The sequence below is a fragment of the Ciconia boyciana genome, chromosome 18, assembly GCF_034638445.1.
Source record: "Ciconia boyciana chromosome 18, ASM3463844v1, whole genome shotgun sequence".
NCBI classification, from domain to species: domain Eukaryota; kingdom Metazoa; phylum Chordata; class Aves; order Ciconiiformes; family Ciconiidae; genus Ciconia; species Ciconia boyciana.
Genome location: NC_132951.1, coordinates 12,442,526 through 12,462,051, shown reverse-complemented (window position 1 = coordinate 12,462,051; position 19,526 = coordinate 12,442,526). Strand labels below are relative to the sequence as shown.

The window sequence follows — 19,526 nt, the reverse complement described above, 5'->3', positions numbered from 1 at the left end:
GATCACAAAGAGCCAAGGCAGAGGAGCTCAAAAAGCAACAGACCCTCTGCTGTGTCTAACCCTAACGTAATGCAAATGGTAGTACGCCTGTTCAAACCACCGAGTAAGACAGCTTCAGCCAACCCATTTTACTCTCCATTGTTACTGAGCAGCGGCTTGCCCACGGTTTGTTACCGCATCTCAGCTATGGGAAGGTCACTTCCCCATTAGATGCAATATCTTACAAAGTAATAACTGAGTTGTTTGCAATCACCTGCCCACACGCACTGCCATGCGGCCTCTGTTCCTTGCAACGGGAACTGTCTAAGTCTCCAAGCCAGTTTTACAAGTCCTGGTGATTAACTCTTGTGGGAACTGTGTCAACTTCAAGGATTGCTGAATTTAACAAAGGGCTAGTTCACTTCAGTAGACTGTCCTTTGATGCCTCAGGAAAAGATTTAGTCCCAGACTTCTGACTCTGGGGTAATCAGCAATAAACTCTGATCCCTCCACAGTACCGATTCTGTGCTGCAGTTTCTGACACCATGTCTACCCATTTTTAACCCTGCTCTAACAAGCACTTCACTATGACAAATGAACACAGCACTTGTTTCCCAGAAAGGCTGTGAAATGAGGCAGAAGGAAGTGGACTTTCTTCCTTTCAGTTACTGAGAGGAGTTTCCATTGAGATGATGTTTCATCAGACAAAATCTGCAAAGCACAGGAATTCTTTCATAAGGGAAATAATGAATCACTGGACAGTTTAAACTTCAACCATTAAAGCCATGTCCGCAAAAGGACAAACATAACATGTGCTGGCTTCTCTGAACAGGAAATAATCTGCAAAGCCATTTTCTTCGTTTGCTACTTAACAGTTTTCCTGGTGACAGAGAACAGACAAACACAGCCTGTAATGGACAATCTGTAGCACCTTGCCACAGAGTCAGTGACCAGACCTGCGTAGAGGATCTGTTCCTCCCGGAGAGGCCGTTTCTCCCAGTTAGACAGCTGCTCTGTTTTATCTAAAGGTTTCCCCAGCACATGTTGCACCAAGAGGCTGAGTCCTTTCTCCGGCTGCCTGAACCCTCTATCCTTGTTGCTCTGCTCTGGGGACAGTACATCGACCTTCCGGCCACCCTTCTTCCAGTCAATGGAGCTCTTCTGCAGCTGATGGAAAGAAACAGATATAAAACACATGGTTATAAAACAACTTCTACAACTCCTATTCCAGTGGGTAGGGCCATGCAGCAACCCTATCATTTTTATCTCTTGCCTGGCATATTGAATCCCGTTGTCTCAGACAAGGGCTGGCATGGCATTAGATACATACGGTGTCTGGTTATTTGTTTAACAAACAGACTTGCTGGAAAGAAAGCTGTTTCATAGCCGGGGAAGGAAAAAAGTGCATTGTCGTACAGCATTGCGTCAGAGCAGTGGGGCTGTGACTGTGACTTCTCAGAGGTCTGCAGGGTGCTCAGCCATGCTGGAGGCTGTTGGGCACCAACTCAATAAAGGAATAGCAGGGGTGGTTCAGCACCTTTCTCCTCCTACTTCCAGTGACAAAAGGTATTCCTGCAATGCAGTGGGCAACGGCCTTTCTGCAGTTGCCATTTCTCAGATTAAACTGAGGCAATAGCTGTTGGCAGGTACTTCAGACCCTGCAGCACTTCCCAGGTTAAACTACCAGTCCCAAAGATCTGGGTTCACCCCAACCCACAGCCTTAAACACACGCTGTAAATTTTACCCACTAAAATGGTTGTCCTTAACATTTCTGGAGACTGCTAAAAACTACTGTGTGCAAACCCAGAGACAGCTGTACTTCAGCTGAACAGACATTCCTCTGCTGAATCCACCAGCAGCCCTCCTATGATCATTACGAGTTCTCTACAAATCATTAACTCCATAATATCTGCTTCAGTACTGCATGATCTTGGAACATCAGAATTTCTACAAGAATTTACTCTTACCGAGTTCAAGTATGACTTGTGCTCAGAAAATTTGTCCTAGCTGAATGGAGCTACGTCTCCATGTCAATTACTTTTTCATAGCTTTCATAAAGGCTATGAAAAAAGTTATTCGTATATCAAGCTCTGACTTCTTAGTTGATGAAAACTAAATGCTTCTGTCTTTCTTTACAGAATCACATTACCCTTGAAACCACAAGCGGAAAAGGTCTATTTACTCAGTTAGCCATCTCCCTGCCAATACAGGATACAAAAAGACAATGCTGTGAATTCTTGACAGTTATCTATGAGCACACGCAGGAGACACAATTTTCTATATCTTCATGTGTTCATCCTTACTTGTTTGTCTACTGTGAGTAGGTCCACCACACCTTGCGCTTGCTTATCCGTGTCTTTCAAAGCAGACCATGTCGCTGCAAGGCTGCTGAGGTCTCCAGACATCCCATAACCTGGGGAAAAAAAAAGCCCAAATCACACAGGTAGGAAAACTCACATCATGGCTAATGCACTGCAGTTTTTTCTAGTTCAGAGTCAAAATGCTGACAATATATGTATAAACATTGGTAGAAAGGCTGTTCAGATAGGGAACAAGGCAGACTCCCGTCTTTCCTGTTCCTACGAGATACTCCTGCAGATCAAGATTGGGAGAGAAGAGGTGGATGAAAAATGCTGAGTTTAAGATCAACTTACGTAAAATCTGCTAGGTCAGTGAAAGGCAATTATGAATTTGCCCTTGAACTCTGGGTTTAACAACTCCTGCCAAAAGCCTCCAAACAGAATCTAAAAGCAGGTATGGTAAGCCGGAGAGCTCTGGTGTCCAGCACAGCAGCTTTGGGACAGGGCCAGCAAATCCAGAAAGCTCTGGATGGCAGAATTCCCTAGGCCACTGAAGGCTGGGTGCAAGTTGGGGTTTAGTATGGAACTAAGACAATCCCAAGTCCAAGCAGGGAGGCTAAACCAGAAATCTTGGGTCTGACCTGAAGTGGGGAGACATTTCTATCATTCCCAGTTACACTGGTCACCCTGCTTCCTGGCATGGCAATATTTGAATACCCAGGGCCACAAAAGCTGGTTCCGTGATAAGTGGATTTAGAGAATGACAACCCCAAGAGGATCTAGGAATTACACAAAATAAACTGTGCAAAGACCTGAGGTGGGGAGAAGAGATGCATGTTACCTAGTTTAGTGATGGCGGCATCTGAATAGAGCATCTGGATGAAATGGGGAAGCTTCTCCTTTTCACCCTCTGTCTCAGCTTGCTCGAGGAGCCGTGGCAAGTCAAGCAGGAACACCTCATCCTTCAGAGCGATTTGAAGGAGGGAGACACGGGGCTTCCCGACCATGCCGAATGAAGGCCTCCACTCCATGTCAATGCCAACAACCTGCCCGGGCTGCAACACAGACAAAAGCCTTCTTCACTTAGAGACTGTCTGCGCTTGAAAGTAGCCTGGACAGTCCCTGTCCAGAACACAAGCATTTCCTTTCCAACAACTGCATCTCTTTGCTAGTGTGCAAACTGCTAGAGAGACACGTAACTTTCACAGCACACCTGAGTTACCCCTGCAGGGACTTCTCCTGGCACAGCAATTCCCAATGTGTTCCCCAAATCAGACAAGCCTAAAGGAAGCAGCTGGTCTTGACTTGAGGAGGGAGACATTTGATGGCAGTGGCCCACATACAACCCTGCGTACCAGCCTGCTGTGGAGTTTCTGTGGTCCTTGACCCTGCAAAGTAAATACCAGAGTAACACTCACCCGCAGCACCTTTTCCCAGCACTGCAGTGTCTCTTCCCACGTCTGCAGGAAGTGAATATTTGCCCGTGGAATAGGAAGCTGGTAATAGGTGTTCTTCTTACCCTCTTCATAATCATCTGCTTTTGTGGCCTCTTCTACCCTGCACAGAATCAGATGCAACAGCTTTAAGCCATGCAATGAGAGGAAATCCTGGATTGGAGGAACATCAAGAAAGTCTTAAGCCCCTTATTTCACCCTGGCCCTCTATTTCCCTGTGCCACTCAACTCTTTCTCTTACCGTCTCTTTCCTCGCTTTCCCTGTAATCTCAGTCTCCTTCATCTTGACTCATCCTCTCTTTTTATTCCTATCACAGAAATGGTGCTGTATCTGAGACCTCACCACGCACATGCACCGTACCCACTGCACCAAACCACACCACTTGCTGGAGTCAGAGTCCCAAGCCCTGTCCTCAATGCTCAGCTCTCTTTCCCAGAACTGATGCAACTTGGATGACAAAGCTGGGCAGCTGTTTCCACATTCAGAGACAACACATTTTAAATTTACTGCTTTTTGCCCTCGAGGTTAACATGGAAGTATGCTAGATCCCACGGTATAATACATAACAGAGAAGTCAGCTCTGACCAGCGCTGTGTCCAAACAGGAGCTTCACACTTCCCCACGCATAGACTGGCTCAGAAAGAGCCTCTCAGACTGCTCCACACTAAGATCACTACCAGCTGGGAACGGGTGAATCTGCCTCATACAGTGCAATGGCTTGGGAAGGCTTCACAGACCTCCCTGATGCTATCCAGCTTCTTCTTCTCCATCTCCCTCCCTGTAAAATGTCCACATAGGTTGCACAAGAACCTTTGTCCTACATTGCACAGGGATGAAATGAGAAAAGTTCAGAAATAACGTTTCAAAACCTTCTATATTTAGGGAAGGACAGCCAGCTGAACGCACAGACCAAGTGACTTGCTTGTGCTACTCCCTCCATTTGGGTTTCAGATGGCACCACACAGAGAAATTCAGTATCTGTGTATTAATACCCTGGGAATGTTGGAAGATGCCTGCAGAAATGAGCTAACTGATTTCCTACAACAGGATCTTACACAGCATATTTTCTTTTCAAAATGCAGCAGAGTCTCTGGAAATGGCCTTGTAACTGGAAGGTCAGCATATTGCTGTGGTGTCTCAGCCAGATGATGCAATCAGAGGAAAGAAACTAATAAAAAATATCCAGCTATTTTGGACATATCACAAATTTCTGGATAGTCTCTTTCCCATAGAGACTTGAAATGGTTTATTATTTGAGAAACTATTTACTAACTTATGTTTGGGGGACTGTGTGACTAATTTTGTAGCAGGGCAGCTTTCACTGTACAAACACTCTTTTCCGTGGGTTTGTGTGCACGGGGAAGTCAATATTTGTGTAAAATATTTAATTAAGGTGTGCAGTCTCAGGTCTCCAGGAATATTCTCACCTGCAGAGTTCAGGAGCCGCATGTGGTGTGACCAGTGGCAGAGATGATGTCATTTATATGCTGGTACCACCTCGTTCGCTACAGTGTGAACACCCTCTCTGGGAACCTGCTGCTTTGTTAGCTCAATAAATAAGGCAGACAGACTGTTTTATTAGGTTCCACGGCTCCGCTGATTTTATAGCAGCTACTGCAGTAGGTATCATGACTGGATGAGTAAACTGGGGCACAAAGGGTTTTACTCCTCTGTCACAACTCCTCATGAACGGCAGAGCACATCCTAATTGGCATGCCTTCACTCCACCCGTACAGGACACGGGATTCCCAGAGCAGAGAGATGAAGTGGTGTTTTTTATCTTTCTAGATACACAGAGTCTGTGGCTAAGTCACACTCCTGTTAACCACCCCTTTGTGTTTTGAGGGATTACACCTCATGCAAAAACCTTCTGGCTCCCAACTGGCGGCTGGTGCAGCTTCAGGAGGGAGGAGGAGGGCAGCTCCAGCAATGCATCCGAGCTAAGCAGAAGCATGTCCTAGACAGACAAGAGTTTCCTGTGCTCCAAGAAAGCCATGTACCGTCTGGAGAAGTGGGCCTTTGCAGACAGTGTTTCGAGGGTGATTACACCTGTGTCATATTACCTGAGGTTACATGGGGCTTGAACACGAACCAGCACAGATCTGCACTAGGAGAAAGATCAGATCCATGGAGCTCAGCACATGAACTGTTCAAGGCCATCTGTGAGACCCTCCCCAAATCATCAGAATTAAAAAATAATAATACACTGTGTTCTCATTCACCTTCTACGCAATTCAAGTTAGTCCAATCTATGCTCCAAAACCACGATTTTTAGTTATGAAAGCTGCAGTTTTTGCATAAACACCTTTTCCAGGAGATGGAAATTTGCTGTAATGTTGAAGACAACAAACTCGATGATAAAACTGTTAGAGCAGGTAACCTCACTCAGTCTCAGGCTTGGTCTTAAAATGGTCTCCTTATCCCCTAGTGAGGTGTCGGCATTAACCAGGCAGCCAGTGACAGACCCTAACTGTTAGCTGGGGTTCATAATTCTGACGTATGACACCAGTAGGAAAGTCCTGCACTATGAACATAAGGTAAAAGGAAGCACCCAAATTATCTGAATACAACTGCACATTCTGCAGTAACAGGAGAAAGCCCCGGACCACGCGAGGCAGCAGATGAGCGTGGGTGTGCAGACTCGTGCAACAGCCATGCCCAGAGGGACCCTGCCTCTGCTCCTCACACCAAGAGCACGGCGCTGAAAGTGTCCAACTTGCTACCCAGGGAGCAGCCGTTATCGACTTTCTCCTGGCTTTATTCCTCCCCAAACAGGCAATGTACGGTGTCACCATCAACTCCTCCTGGACACACAGTCCATTTCAAATCGGATTCAGATTTCCATCACACATACTGAGAAGTTTGGCTCCATACAGGAAGTTACTCCCTCATATTACAGGCTTCAAGGGCTATGTTTGCAGGATGCTAAAGATACGGGCTATCAGCTTGCACAAAGTTGTAAATAGTTACCTCTTGGGAGTGGTTAAGATTTTCCCACAAACTTTCCTCTAACCTCACCTGGCTTCTGAACTACAAACCCCAATCTCCATGCTAAAAAAAACCCAACACATTTCTCCAGTGAGGGTAAGAGAGAGACATCAGGCAAGTGGTGCCAAGTCCAGTCAAGCACAACACCCTGGAATAAGGTGACTGATGTGTACAACAATGGAACAGTCCTAAGGAAGCCCCAAATTGCCGCTGCTTCCTCTCTTCTGTTTTTGACAAAAGCCTTGACTCTACCTGGAAACATGTGATTGCTCCTCAAATGACAGCAAGGCTTTGAGCTATGCTGCACTCCAACCACGCAGCCCAGAGCTCTCATGCATTTGCACTGAGCATTCAGGGATAAATCCTCTTCTGTGCGCAGAATCCAATTAGATGGATTCCTGCACATGAATGAGCAGAGAAAATGCTGCTTGATTGTGGCAGGCCAGTAAGGTGACTGTGTAATTACTCTGAACTCAGAGACTGCGGTAGCCTGCAGCCTTGCAGGAGTTCGGCTCACAAACACATGTGGGCACAGAGGCTACCGGGTTGTGTGTTGATGGGACTACCGGCCAGACCTCATCCAGCCCGAGGTTCCAGATGTCCTGTGCAGTCCTGGGTGAGATCCTAACAGGACCCTCACGCAGTATCATCTGCAAGCTCTGCAGTTTCGCAAGACTTGCAGTAGCCTGCATATGTGCAGGCCTTTCTGCAGGAAAAAAAAAGGTTTAAAAAAGGGTGCTGAACACGGCTATCTCTGAAAAACCTGCTTAAACATCTCGTGGACAGAGTCACTGAAGCATGGCAGATACACCATTACTCACGTGAGTATAAAAGTGAATTACTGGGGCTCAGCAAATAATTTGTCATCAAATCATTGAGTCATTTTTTCAAATACAGCCTTTCTTCCTCCATACAGCATAGCTGAGCAACTGCCTGGGATATTGTTGCATGAAGAGGAGGATGTTGGGCCATTTTCTCGAAGAGATACAGCACAGAATACTGAGAACCAGAACTACAAAGCCCTGGTACTCCTCCAGATCTAGCCTGCTGTGGGGATCAGACAGCTCCTAACAGTTTAGGTGGTTATATGTGCCTTCCTAAATTTTGAGCCTCTTTTCAACTTTGCACAGCTTTGGCTACACACAGCATGGAACCTGGCCAACCTCTTCCCTCTATCCTTCCCCTCTGCTCCTCCTACACCAGCAGGTTCACATTGATCCTTGACTGGGACTGTTTGCACAGTTCTGTGCACTTGAAATCAAGGAGTTGTAAGAACCCTTCTTAATATAAGGATTTTTCTTTTTTTGTACCTCTGCCTTTGTCCTCGTTTCAGGTCATGCAACAGGATGAAGCTCCCATCAGGGGAGGAACTGCGGCTACTGCAGGCTAATTTGCTGCATGCAACACAGGGGTCCCAAAGCAGGAGAGGAACCACGGCACTGTGTTATTGGGATTGCATTAGAGGAAGAAAAGGGGACAGAGACTAATTAGGGGGCTAAAGGCTTCTTAAGCTCACTTGGTAAATTTGTGCCAGAGAGTCCGGCTTTATCCCAAATTCAATTAATGTGACTCTTCTGGGATCTGACCCCAAATGTCAAAAATTCCCATTACTTCTGAAAGCTTTGGATGAGGCAAAAATTACAGACTGGGATGAAAAATGGCTTATGAGCTCTCAAAGAAGGAAGAAAATAAATACAATTAGAAAAATTTAAGGAACTTTAAAATTATTTTCTTGGCCATAAGTCTCCTAAAAGGCATTAAACCACATTACAGTACAGTGGGGCATGCAGAGTATATAGAAAACTTTGACAGACGTGTAATCAACTCAGTAAAGTAGATGCATATTCAGATCCTACCCACATCATTTCATTGCGCTGTTGATCTGGCAAAGGGAGTCTGAAGACCACTCTGTAGCATGAAGCAATCTCACGCAGCTGCTAAGTACTCAGGAGTGAGTTTAAAATGCACCTCTCACAGACATTTCCAGGCTTAGGAAAAGCAAATGCAGCATGTACATGGCCAAGACGTGATCTGAGTAAACGGAGGAAGTTTTTGCAAAATTATCTCCCCAAGGAAGCTTTACGGCAGATTATTTTAAGCAAGTATGTAGTCCTTGTATGATAAGTAATCTACATTAAAAAGGCATGAAACAGATTATTTACCTCTCTTGGATCTGAAGCTTTTGAAGCTCATCAGCCACTCCACAAGGTAGCATCTCCTTGGGCAAACTGCAGCGTTGTGCCCATCTCGCCGCTGTGTTCAAATCACAGTAACTGATTAGCAACTGTATCAGGTGCCCTTGAAGCCATCGATTCTCTCCAACGGTGCTCTGAAAGGGGAATCAAGGGCGAAGGAAGACTGTCAGTGCGATTTCCATCATGAGTGTTTCTAGCCCCTCTCAGGAGACAGCATCCTCCAGGGGGTCCTGGACAAGTGCAGAAAGAAGCAAGAATCCCCCCACTGCAGGAGTGATTTTGTTCAAACTCAGTGAGTGCTGCGCTTCTCTGCCAAGAGATGAAGAGCACATACTTTAACTGAAAGTTCGTCAGGGTACTCGGGTCCCCTTGACAGCATTGTTCAGGGAATACCACTTTGCAGGTGCAGCACAGAGAAACAAGGGTAAAACAATACCATTTAGTCTGACTGATGACTAGCAAATTATTTGCTCAGATACTGATTATATTAAGCAAAATCAGAACCAGTGACTGACCAGACAGTAAAGGTCTTTGGGCTCATTAGGCAGGTAATTATGGAAGGGGTAAGAGTTTGGATTGTTTTAGTCCCATTTCGTGCCTGTACATAGCCCTGAAGTGATGCTGTGACTTGATGTCCTGGGAGAAGCAATAGGATGGCTTAGTCTCCAGGTAAAGACAGTAGCATGGGGTCTCCTCCAGCCTTGGGAGTATTTGCACAGGTAATTAGGATTGCCAGTCACACACAGGTTACAGGTAGGACACATCAGCAAAGCTTTCCTGAGCAACAGACCTCGGTGTTCACGGTGAGGAAAAGGCTTGTTCATCAGCCTATAGCCATCTGCACACACCACTGTGAAAACAGGGGCAATCAGGTCCCTCCTCCAGCAACATGCAACAGCACGCTGTGCGGACAGACATCCTGTGCCACCAGCACGGGCCCAGCCAGCACTGCGGACGGCGTCCGAGTGGTGTCACCCTGCATCCGCAACAGGTTGTACGAAATGTGCTCTGGAAGTCCTACTTTATCCCCATGGATCATAACAGGAACCCGGAGCAGTCGCTCCAGCTGTGAAGAACTAGGGTTGGGTGCAAGAAATTCCTCCCTTTGTGTCTATTCAAGGCCTCTGTGGATGCGACAACTGAATTATTGCTTCAGCCACATGGACAAACACAACGATCTCAGGTGTCGCTGTAGGAACCTGTGTTACATGCACCTGCAAACAGGGAGGGCAGTTTAGGACGTTCCCCGTTCCCAGCTGTTTTCTGGCAGAAGCGAATGGGCGCCCATGCCTCGGCACACTGCAGAGCCTGGGGGCACAAGCACAAACTCACGGCCGCCTGTGAGGCCGGCAAATACCCAGCTGTGAGCCAGAGTGGCTGGAGCACGGCATGCTGCCCGCCCTGGCATGGCACGGGGGAGCGGCTACTGGCAAGGGCCAGGGCAGACAAATAGGGCCCATCACAGCCTCCACTGCAACAGCTGGATTCACCAAAGCTCTTTCGTCTTGTTCACCCTGTTGGCAGATGCAGTTGTAAGGGGAAATACAAACACAGTGACACCGACAGTCACAACAGCTACGTGGGGCTGGGAATAACCCTCTCCTCCTGCCCAGCCAACCCACCCGTGCTTGCAAATGTCCCAGAGCCACTGCAGCCAGATCAGCAACTCACTCCTCTTGCCAGACTGATTTACTCATGGATCTGCCTTAGAAGTTAATATTGTCAAGAAAACTTAATTGCTAAAACAAGTTGAAACTCTCCATGGTGGATGAGGATCTGTAGTTTTATGGCTATATTGCTGCTGGCGCTACCAACAAGCATTTCTCAGTGTAGTGAAATGCTCAGATACGCACTTAAAGTCCATCCGCGCCCTCCGCACATGCCGCTGCCATCTCTCCTTCGCTGCCCACCAAGCAGCGCTTGCAGGGTCAGAGTCTGCTCCCAGGGCCTGCAGGCACCTTGCTCTTTCTCCACCGCATGTACAAACACGGCCGGCCGGGTGGCAGGCTGGGGCCACGGGGCCTCATTCCTCACATTCTTTCAGTAACTAAAAGGTAAGAAGTCGTCTTCAAAGCAGACACCCTGCACAGAGATCAGGAAACAAACCTGTTGATGGCCCCAAGGTAAAAGGGAAGGAAAAAAGAAAGCAAAAAAGAAAAAAGAATAACCCACCCCATAGAGGTGCAGGAGGGGGTAGAGGCTTGGAAGAAAAGCCACAGAGAAATTTGGCATCCCAGGTAGTGCACGCAGGAAGCCAGCCTGCTCATAAAAACTGCTGCCTCGGCACTAAGTTTGCACCCCTGTCACTTTGCCAAATGCCAAACCACATTTCTTCTCATGGATATGTGGAGGAACATTTTTACTGCTGCTCCTAAGAGGCTGGTGGCACAGCAAGGAGCCAGTGTCAGCGGGACAGGGGTCCAGCAGCTAACCAGGGCCTCAGTTACGGGAGAGAAGCAGGAGAGGGAACTGAGGGAAGGGGCAGAGCAGGAAAGGACAAAGCTATCACGTTAACGCTTCTTGCCCTCGAAATTTCCTCCTGAATCTTTCCTCCCGGGCATGCCAGTCCTGATAGTTTGTGCATCTCTCACATCTCTGCCTCATGCAACTGAGCTCAGCCAAGCACCTAACGCGTGAAGGAGGTTTGAATAACTCCTCCTGCCACGCTTGCCAAGCCACTTCTCAGAGTCCTTCCCAAAAAGAACATATTTTCTTATTAACATCACAGAGCAATTCCCTCTTCTAGCTTCCCCTGTGTCCATCCTATTGTCTTGCTGCCTTTTTTCTAGAACACAAAGTCTTTGGGGTTGGATCTCTCTTCAGTTCACCCAGAGTCAATTCTTAATAAATCTCATTATGTCAGCTTTATTTCTGGAAATAATGAGGTGCAGATTTTTTTTATTTATTTTAATGATAACAGATCTATTCTTTCAACCACAAAAACAACTCTGGAAGGAAGGTTAATCTCTCCAGAGATATTACATCTTGCATTCTGAAATGGAAAATAGCTTTGTTTGTTTTTTACTGAAAAAACCCAACATTGCTATAAAGGGGAAAGGCTTCCACCACAACAGCTTTGCAAGAAGCAAGAATGTGGAAACCTTGGCCCCAGAAGATATGGGCACAGATGCAGAGACAAATGTTTCACTAGGGATGACATTTCATGTATTTGGTTTTCAGTAAATGAACACTTTTCAAGAGGAAACTGGCACAGCTGTTCTGATCAACAGCAGCAACACCTCTGAGCAGGAACAGATTATATATACCATGAGGCTTGTTTACATCCCTCTCTGAATTCTAGACATATCATACGTTCTTTAATCCATAGGCACCCACAAAAATTCCTGACACCAACAATAACCCATGATTAAAGCTTTCCAAAATGACTGCTGCAGATTACCTACCCGTAAATCCTGTTCTTACCCAGCCGAATGCTTTACAAAGCTCACAACGACCAGTGCAGAGCAAGCTCAGGAATGTCCTCATCTTAACCCATACCATCAGCAGTTCCTCCATTGGTATCAATAATTTTTGATCCAAATTTTCAATATCTTCTTTGGAAGTCACCCTAGCCAACCCCAGATTACTTTTATCTGTATGTGTTAAGTCGCATTTCTGTCTGGTACAATTCTCCGCTTTCCCTCAGTATCTTTTACCAGAGAGTGAAGTTATTCACACCAGTGACACTGGCTATTTGCAGAGTCAGATTTTAATTTAACTTTTGAATGTCTTGGCCAATTTCCCCTGTTCTCAAGTACTTCCAGAATCAACAAAAAAATCCTGTTAGTGTAGAGAAAATGTCAAGTAGAATATTTTAGAGCCAGCAACTTTAAAAGGGGAAAAAGAAACCTGGACTTTGAAAGGACAAAACCACTGTAAGCAGTGGAGGACACCAACAGCATTTCTAAACTCCCTGCGGTGCTGCAGGTACTGTGCAGACACCTCTGTTTAAAGATTCCCTGGAACATCCTACTGTGTTAGTTTCATTGTTACTTTCTTTTATTTGTGCTCGAGATTTCTGTTTTGAAGTTAGCATCATTTGTACTGTATGGAGAGATGCTGCAGCAGTATGTCACCATTAGTACGTCACTGAAGGGAAGTCCTTTATGCATGAGATTGGAGCTGGGACCCTCTGCGCCAGCTCAGACCAGGGTCACAGCCTGTTCCGTGAGAGCAGGGGGATCCTGACTTCTGGATATCCTACAGAGACGGCACTCGGATAAAAGATGCCAACTTCACCCACGCTCACTTCTGAACAGGGTGTCTTGTGAAAGCAGCAGGCCACTCACTCATGGCCAATGCACAGAGACAGAAGCATGAGAAAGCCGTGCTTTCTCACCACTTGACCTGTTCTCTCGCTCACAGGCGCTGGCTACTCAGATGCACTCATTTATGAACTGAAGATGAACAAAATAGCCTCCATTCATATCCCAGAAGACTGACTTTCAGATAGCAATCAGTGCGTCACTGAGAGAGCCACACTTCAGTGTTCTGGAGGCCATTACCACATCAATGGTGGAGAAGTGGTCTTTCTTCTCTCTTTCAAGAAAGCTTTGGCAATGTGGCTCCCTGGGGCATGTTCACACTACCTACCTTCAGCTTTGTGAATCAGGAGACTCAGCTTCCCAGTCTCCCCATGCAATCAGCTCTTCTGAATGGCAAATTCAGAGGAGTCTAACTTAGATATCACTTGAACAGGTCAAGGCAAAGGCAACTCTTAAAGCCAGCTTGCCGCTGTACCGGGGCTCCTCACAAGGAGCTTATTGCTCCTGGGCAACCTGAATGAAGCTGCTAGCTCGTGATGAGTAGCTAGGACAATATTGTGTGATGAGATGCATCTGGCTCCATTCTTCTCTCTGCAGCTCACACAATCTTGCCAACGCAATTTCTCGTTCAGAAGTCCAGACACCACTACCAAATGGCAGCCAGAAGAAAAAAAACATACAGCTCTGTTAAAATTCAGCTGGCTGCCTGCACGGCCAGCTGCGTTTCGGCCAGCAGGTTGAGGGAAGTGATTACTCTCCTCTGTTCTTGTGAGACCACACCTGGACACGGTGCCTAGCTTTGGCACCCCAGTGTAAAAGAGATGCTGAAAAATAGGAGAGTTCAGTAAAGAGCCACTGAGATGGTTAGTGGGTTGGAGCACTTGATGTAGAAGGAGAGGCTGAGGGAGCAGCCCTTGCTCAGCCTAAGGAAGGCTAAACTGGGGGATATGGGGGAATATAATTGCGCTCTTCAATTTTATCATGGGGGATCACAGAGCAGATGGAGTCAGATCCTTCCAGAAATTCCAGCCAGGCCCAAAGGAAAATAAAGGTTACAGTGAGAGTGGCTGAACACTGCAATGGGTCCACAGGGGATGTGCAACCAGGCAGGGCCCTGCAACACCTTGTCTAACTAAGTTGGCCCTGCTTTGAGCAGGAGGGCAGACAAGATACTTCCACAGGCTCCTTCAAACTGAAATTAGCCTCTGATTCTGTGATTAGCACTGCTCCGCATTCCCCAGCACCAAGACTCGTCTCCACACAGACAGGCGGCTTCTTGCAGCGACTGCTGCTTTCAAGTTCCAAGCACCTCCCGGGCAAAGAACACCCAAGATCTCATCTACCCAGAATACAGGATGGTCCTGATCATGCTCAACAATACTGCACAGAAATCCAAATACATTTCCTGCATTGGGATTCCTGCCAAATTTCTGTCAGGCATACCCTGAGGGAAGTCATTCATCTTCACCAGATGAAGTCATCAAGTCTCCAAAATCTGCTCATACTGCCACAGATGAGAGAAGGTATATAGCAGAGGTAAAGAACAAACTCTACTTTCAAAGTCAGATCTGAAGAGAGAGTATTTTCAAAAATTATTAAGCAAGAGGTTGAGACATTTTTTCAAACATAGCGTTGGACATCCTTCATACAACCTGCACCCAACTCACAGAGCCACATAACAGATAAACTGTCTGCTGGCAACGGCTCCACTTCACAGGGCACGTGACTCTTCCTACTTCAGAGGTGAAAGGCTCTGCACACAACATTTTACTTCAGTGAACCTGACACAATCGTTACCAGATTTCACTTCAGTAGCTGACCAGAACATGGATATCAATGTTTCTTGGCTGGAGAAGGCACAAGCCTAGACGGAAATTGAGGTTTAACGGAGAGGGTGTAATACTCTACAACAACATTGCTCCTAACTGCCCAAGTGAACCGTCAGGCATGCAATCCCCCAGATGCTTCAGGACACGGCAGGATTTAGTAAAGAGGCACCACGATACGTCTGTGAGACGATACAGCTCAGCACTGACACTGAATCACATTACCCACCAGCATGCAAATGCAGCCACTTACATGCTGTCCTGAAAAATCGGCTTTTACTGTCTGATTAGCCACCGCTGCTGCGCTTACAGAACGGCATTAGCGAAGGGAGCCCGTCCCTCTGCTCCGGCCACTGTGGATTTCAGACAAATCTCCCAGGAGGGAAGGCAGCCTGAGGCCGTGTGGGTACGAGTCAGCCAGTGCCACTTGTCTTCGGGGTCACAGATCAGTTCATGGTCTTGTTTAGCAGTGTAGGTGTAGCCTGACACTTTGGGGACTTCCCCAGTGGGAAGATCAGAACTTTTCTTTTTATTTTAACCCACAATTAACTCATTTTCCTCAACTACATCCCACAACAACTCCAGGTATGCTGATACACAAAATCAGGGTGCAATCACCTGCAATACTTGTTCTCCCCTCCACTACTTGTTCAGGCAATATTACAGATGTATGTCTTTAATGAGCTATAGACTCAGGCTAACCCTATTAAAATAACCTTTGTTTAGAGAGAGAAATAATTGCATGCCATCCATAAAAAACAAAACTACAATTCCTTAGAAATAGACTAGGGTAACTTTACCCTACTTGCTTTTTAAGATACCATTTCTTTTACCTTCACTTCAGTGTGAAGTCTGTCCTGAGGGTCCGTGCTTCTCCCTGAAATCCCTTTCTCACAATCGCTGCAGGGGCATCTTCTGAATTCTAACCTAACCATGGCCCCAGAGTTGCTGAATATTATTCATCCCAGGGATCAGCAAAGGACCAAGGACTTGTTCTGAATACATAAGCCACACAGTTTTGATATGCTTCCAGATTTCTCACACCTCTTGGTCCCATGATGGCAGGCTGGAGATATTTTCTGGGAGCATTCCAGCACTTGGCAAGACTGAAGATGAATGAGGATGGGGAAACTGGCCAAACTCTTTCAGAGCACAAAGTAGTATGTTACTTATCACAGTAGATGCTTTGTCTAAGTCCAATAACACAGTGCATTGAAGACAAACTGGCAACCCTTATCTTCCCAGTGTATTTTGAAGTAGCATTTATCTATCCACCTTTTGTCATTATGTCACACACACACACGAACAAAGTGTCACTGTGGCAAATGGCAAATTGTGCTCTCCAGTTTAAGAAAGTGAGGGCTCCCATCATATACTGCACATTAGGTGACCTGCACTGCTACTGAGGTTCACTGAGCCTGGTCCTCATATGACCCAACATAATTTCTCTGGTCTCTCAAGCCTAAGAAGGCTTATACAATTGCCAAGCACTTTCATAAACTTTCTGTAAAAGTCACCATTACATAACTCTATTTTAGTTTGTGTCTTGAAGCATGGAAGCGCGCACAAGGAAAATACGACACTTTCTGTTAAGCTATGAGGCTGCCTGAAGGATTACTATCAAACGTGATTATTCCAAAATCCAACTTAGCAGAAGCGTACGACACCCACTCGTACTACAAGATCTGTCTGCAGAAACTCCACTCCAGCTACAAAAGCACAGCAAGGGACTGCAGCGACAGCCGCACGCTGCCAGAGAGCGACAGCATCGCAGGGACAGGAACAGCGGACCAGAGCACTGCTTCACTACAGGACTGCGAGAGCTGCAGATGTGTAAAGAGGAAGAGCCTGCAGGAATGAAACCACTGTTGCTGTGTCTCCACTGCTGCTGTTAAATGAACTCGCAGGATTATACTTCGTCAGTTTGTCAGGATGTACGTGAGTTGAAGCCACCATGACGCCTTCCCATTTGTTTTGGATAGCCCTAGTATTAACCCTAACGAGCCAAACCAGTATACAATTAACCCAACCAATCACTCAATTAAATGAGTGACAATTCAATGAAATCAACTCAATTCCCATACCCAGTCACGTACATAATGAGAATTCATAAGGTCCACCTTCCCTTCCAAAGAGTTGTGGAATTCCAGCACATTTACTCCCCAACGGGGCGGGAGGATTTAGTGCTCAGGTCCAGCCTGTGTCAGCTCCACACGGCCGACGCAGACTTTTCAGGATGAAGGATCTGCAGATGGGGGAAGAGCCTCAGAAACCTCTTTCTTATTCTCTCCCTACTCCATTCTCCCTGCTCAGGTCAAATTCCAAGTTATGAAGCCGAGCAACAAAGCAGGAATCTCCTGTTACTTGGTCCTGGCTCCAGATTATTTTAACAGCTTTCTATAGGGGTCCTCCTATACCAGGATGCATCTCCCCGGCTCCACTCTGCTTATGTATCTGTTCCAGCCCAGGCTTGCTTCAGAATGGTTAGGAACTTGGGTTTAGGTTCTTTTCTCTCTAAGAACATGCTTATGTGGCATTCCCAGCAGGGGACATTTTTCTATTTACTAAAGTCTTCAAAGTGAATAAGCAAAAATCTTGACGATGGAAATACTTGCTCAGGAGCACTAACTCTTCCCATCATTAGTCTATGAAAAATAGATGCCCACAGGAAAAACATGGGTTACCACTTATTTCTATTTTACCATGCACAAACCTCATCTGGCTCATAGCCAAAGCAATAATAAGTATCTTTGCAGGATCTTTACCAAAAGCAAAGCTTGGCATTAGATTTTTCTCTCCTTTAATCTCTTTTGGTACATTTAAACTCCTGGTGTTTTTTGTTCTGAAGGAGAAATGCTTGAGAGGTTTGACTGAATGAACTCTGAAATTCACACCCTGGCAAATTGGACTGATTTCCTAAAACCATAATTACAACATTCCTCAGAGATATGCATTCTTTCAGAGCGAACAAGGGAAGATTAGTTTCCTGTTTCTTCCCATTTACATGACTTCTCCGTCAAGAGAAACTTTTTTTGTTTCTAAACAATCCTCTGTTTATGTGGTTCTCTTCTTGGCAGGGAACTGGTGAACTAATCTTGCCTAAAAGTATAATACGGCCAAACTATCAATTGCAAATAGCCCGACCATCTTTGTGCAAGGCAGCTGATTTGCACAGGCCTTTAGAATCCAATATCTATCTGTGGAAGCACTCAGACAGGTACCGATCCATTACAGGGTTTTAAAATAATCTGGGATGATTATTGAATGACTGGATAGTTTTACTGCTGACTGGATAAGAACATAAGAGTAGATCTGTGCATGAGTGTGAATACGTGCAAGGCTTAAGACTTTAGTAAAACCGGGCAAATGTAGCCCCCTACATCTGCATGTCCCCAAGCACGCAGAAACTGCCCCGGGGCAAGAGTGTCGTGTCGTGTGGTGTTGTGTCGTCTCGTGCCACAGAGCTGCAAACAGGAGTTGTCTCCCACTCGCAAACAGAATACGTGCAGAGCCCTGTTGACGACCTATTTGCTTCCTGCTGTTAAAAAAGCAGTGAACACATCCTCTGCTTCTGTGCTAGCAGGCAAGTTCCATGTCCCATCCTCCTCTTTGCCTTTCCCTATTTCTGCTGCAGAGGCCAATGTCAGTGCTCTTGATAGGGTTCCCTTTGTCTTAGAGCAAAAGGAACACGAGGATTTGCTTATCTTAAGTGAGGCTGTTCCCATTTTTACTTTGTGGTATACAGTCCTAAAGCTGATGCAGTTTGGAGTCAGTAACCAGTATCCTGGCAACTACTATAGTAGACTCCTGATGTAGCTTTTAAGGAGCTTGGATGTCCCACATGTTCCTACAAAGCTTTGGATGACAGTCCTTCCTGTATTGTTTCCTACTCCTAAGATGCTTCTCCCATTTGGCTGAATTAAACATACCACCAGGGCACATCAGTTCAGTCTAACCGCTTCCTGATGCTCTTAACTCTTTAATCTAATACTGACCTCTCAACCTACAGCTATAAGCCAATTAGCCTCTTTTTTATACCATACCAAATCTCTTTCTGATGAAGTTGTGCTTTTGAATGAATGCATGCTAGTGACAGAAATGTAATTATACTGCTTAGCAGCAAGCTAGCCCTGTCTGGTTGCAGGCGATTTAAGGTCAGAAAGCATCTCTAACAGACCAAAACAATTTAAAGGAGATTTTTTTTCCCAGTGCATTCTCTCCAGTTTCCTTTCTTCACTCTCCAGTACTTCATATGTCTGCACATAAAGGCTATTTGGCCACAACTTTTAAAACTGAAGTCCTGAGCTTTCAAAGGAATTACTTGCCAATACCTCACTGAAGCAGAAGACAGACACCCAGCTCCCATAAGCTTCTGCTGAATCTCCAGAGCTTGGCCCTGTAGATCCACACTTAAGTAAATGTGAGCTGATTTTTCCAAAGCTATTGAGCAAACACATCTTCCATCACTCCAGAGAAATTTTTGGCTGATTTTTTAGAATGTTTTTGACATTTTTGAC

General features: G+C 45.9%; 1 protein-coding gene across 12 annotated transcripts in view; it reads right to left on the bottom strand.

Moving 5' to 3' along the window:
* Nucleotides 1-19,526, bottom strand: part of EXD3 (exonuclease 3'-5' domain containing 3) — a 296,388-nt gene that overhangs the window by 147,846 nt on the left and 129,016 nt on the right. For all 12 annotated transcript variants that reach the window (XM_072883192.1, XM_072883193.1, XM_072883198.1 and 9 more), the window contains 5 exons: nt 8,886-9,052; nt 3,699-3,837; nt 3,122-3,335; nt 2,284-2,393; nt 936-1,146 (listed from right to left, as the gene is read on the bottom strand). In XM_072883192.1, coding sequence (XP_072739293.1) covers nt 936-1,146; nt 2,284-2,393; nt 3,122-3,335; nt 3,699-3,837; nt 8,886-9,052 — 841 coding nt within the window. The remainder of the gene's footprint in view (nt 1-935; nt 1,147-2,283; nt 2,394-3,121; nt 3,336-3,698; nt 3,838-8,885; nt 9,053-19,526) is intronic.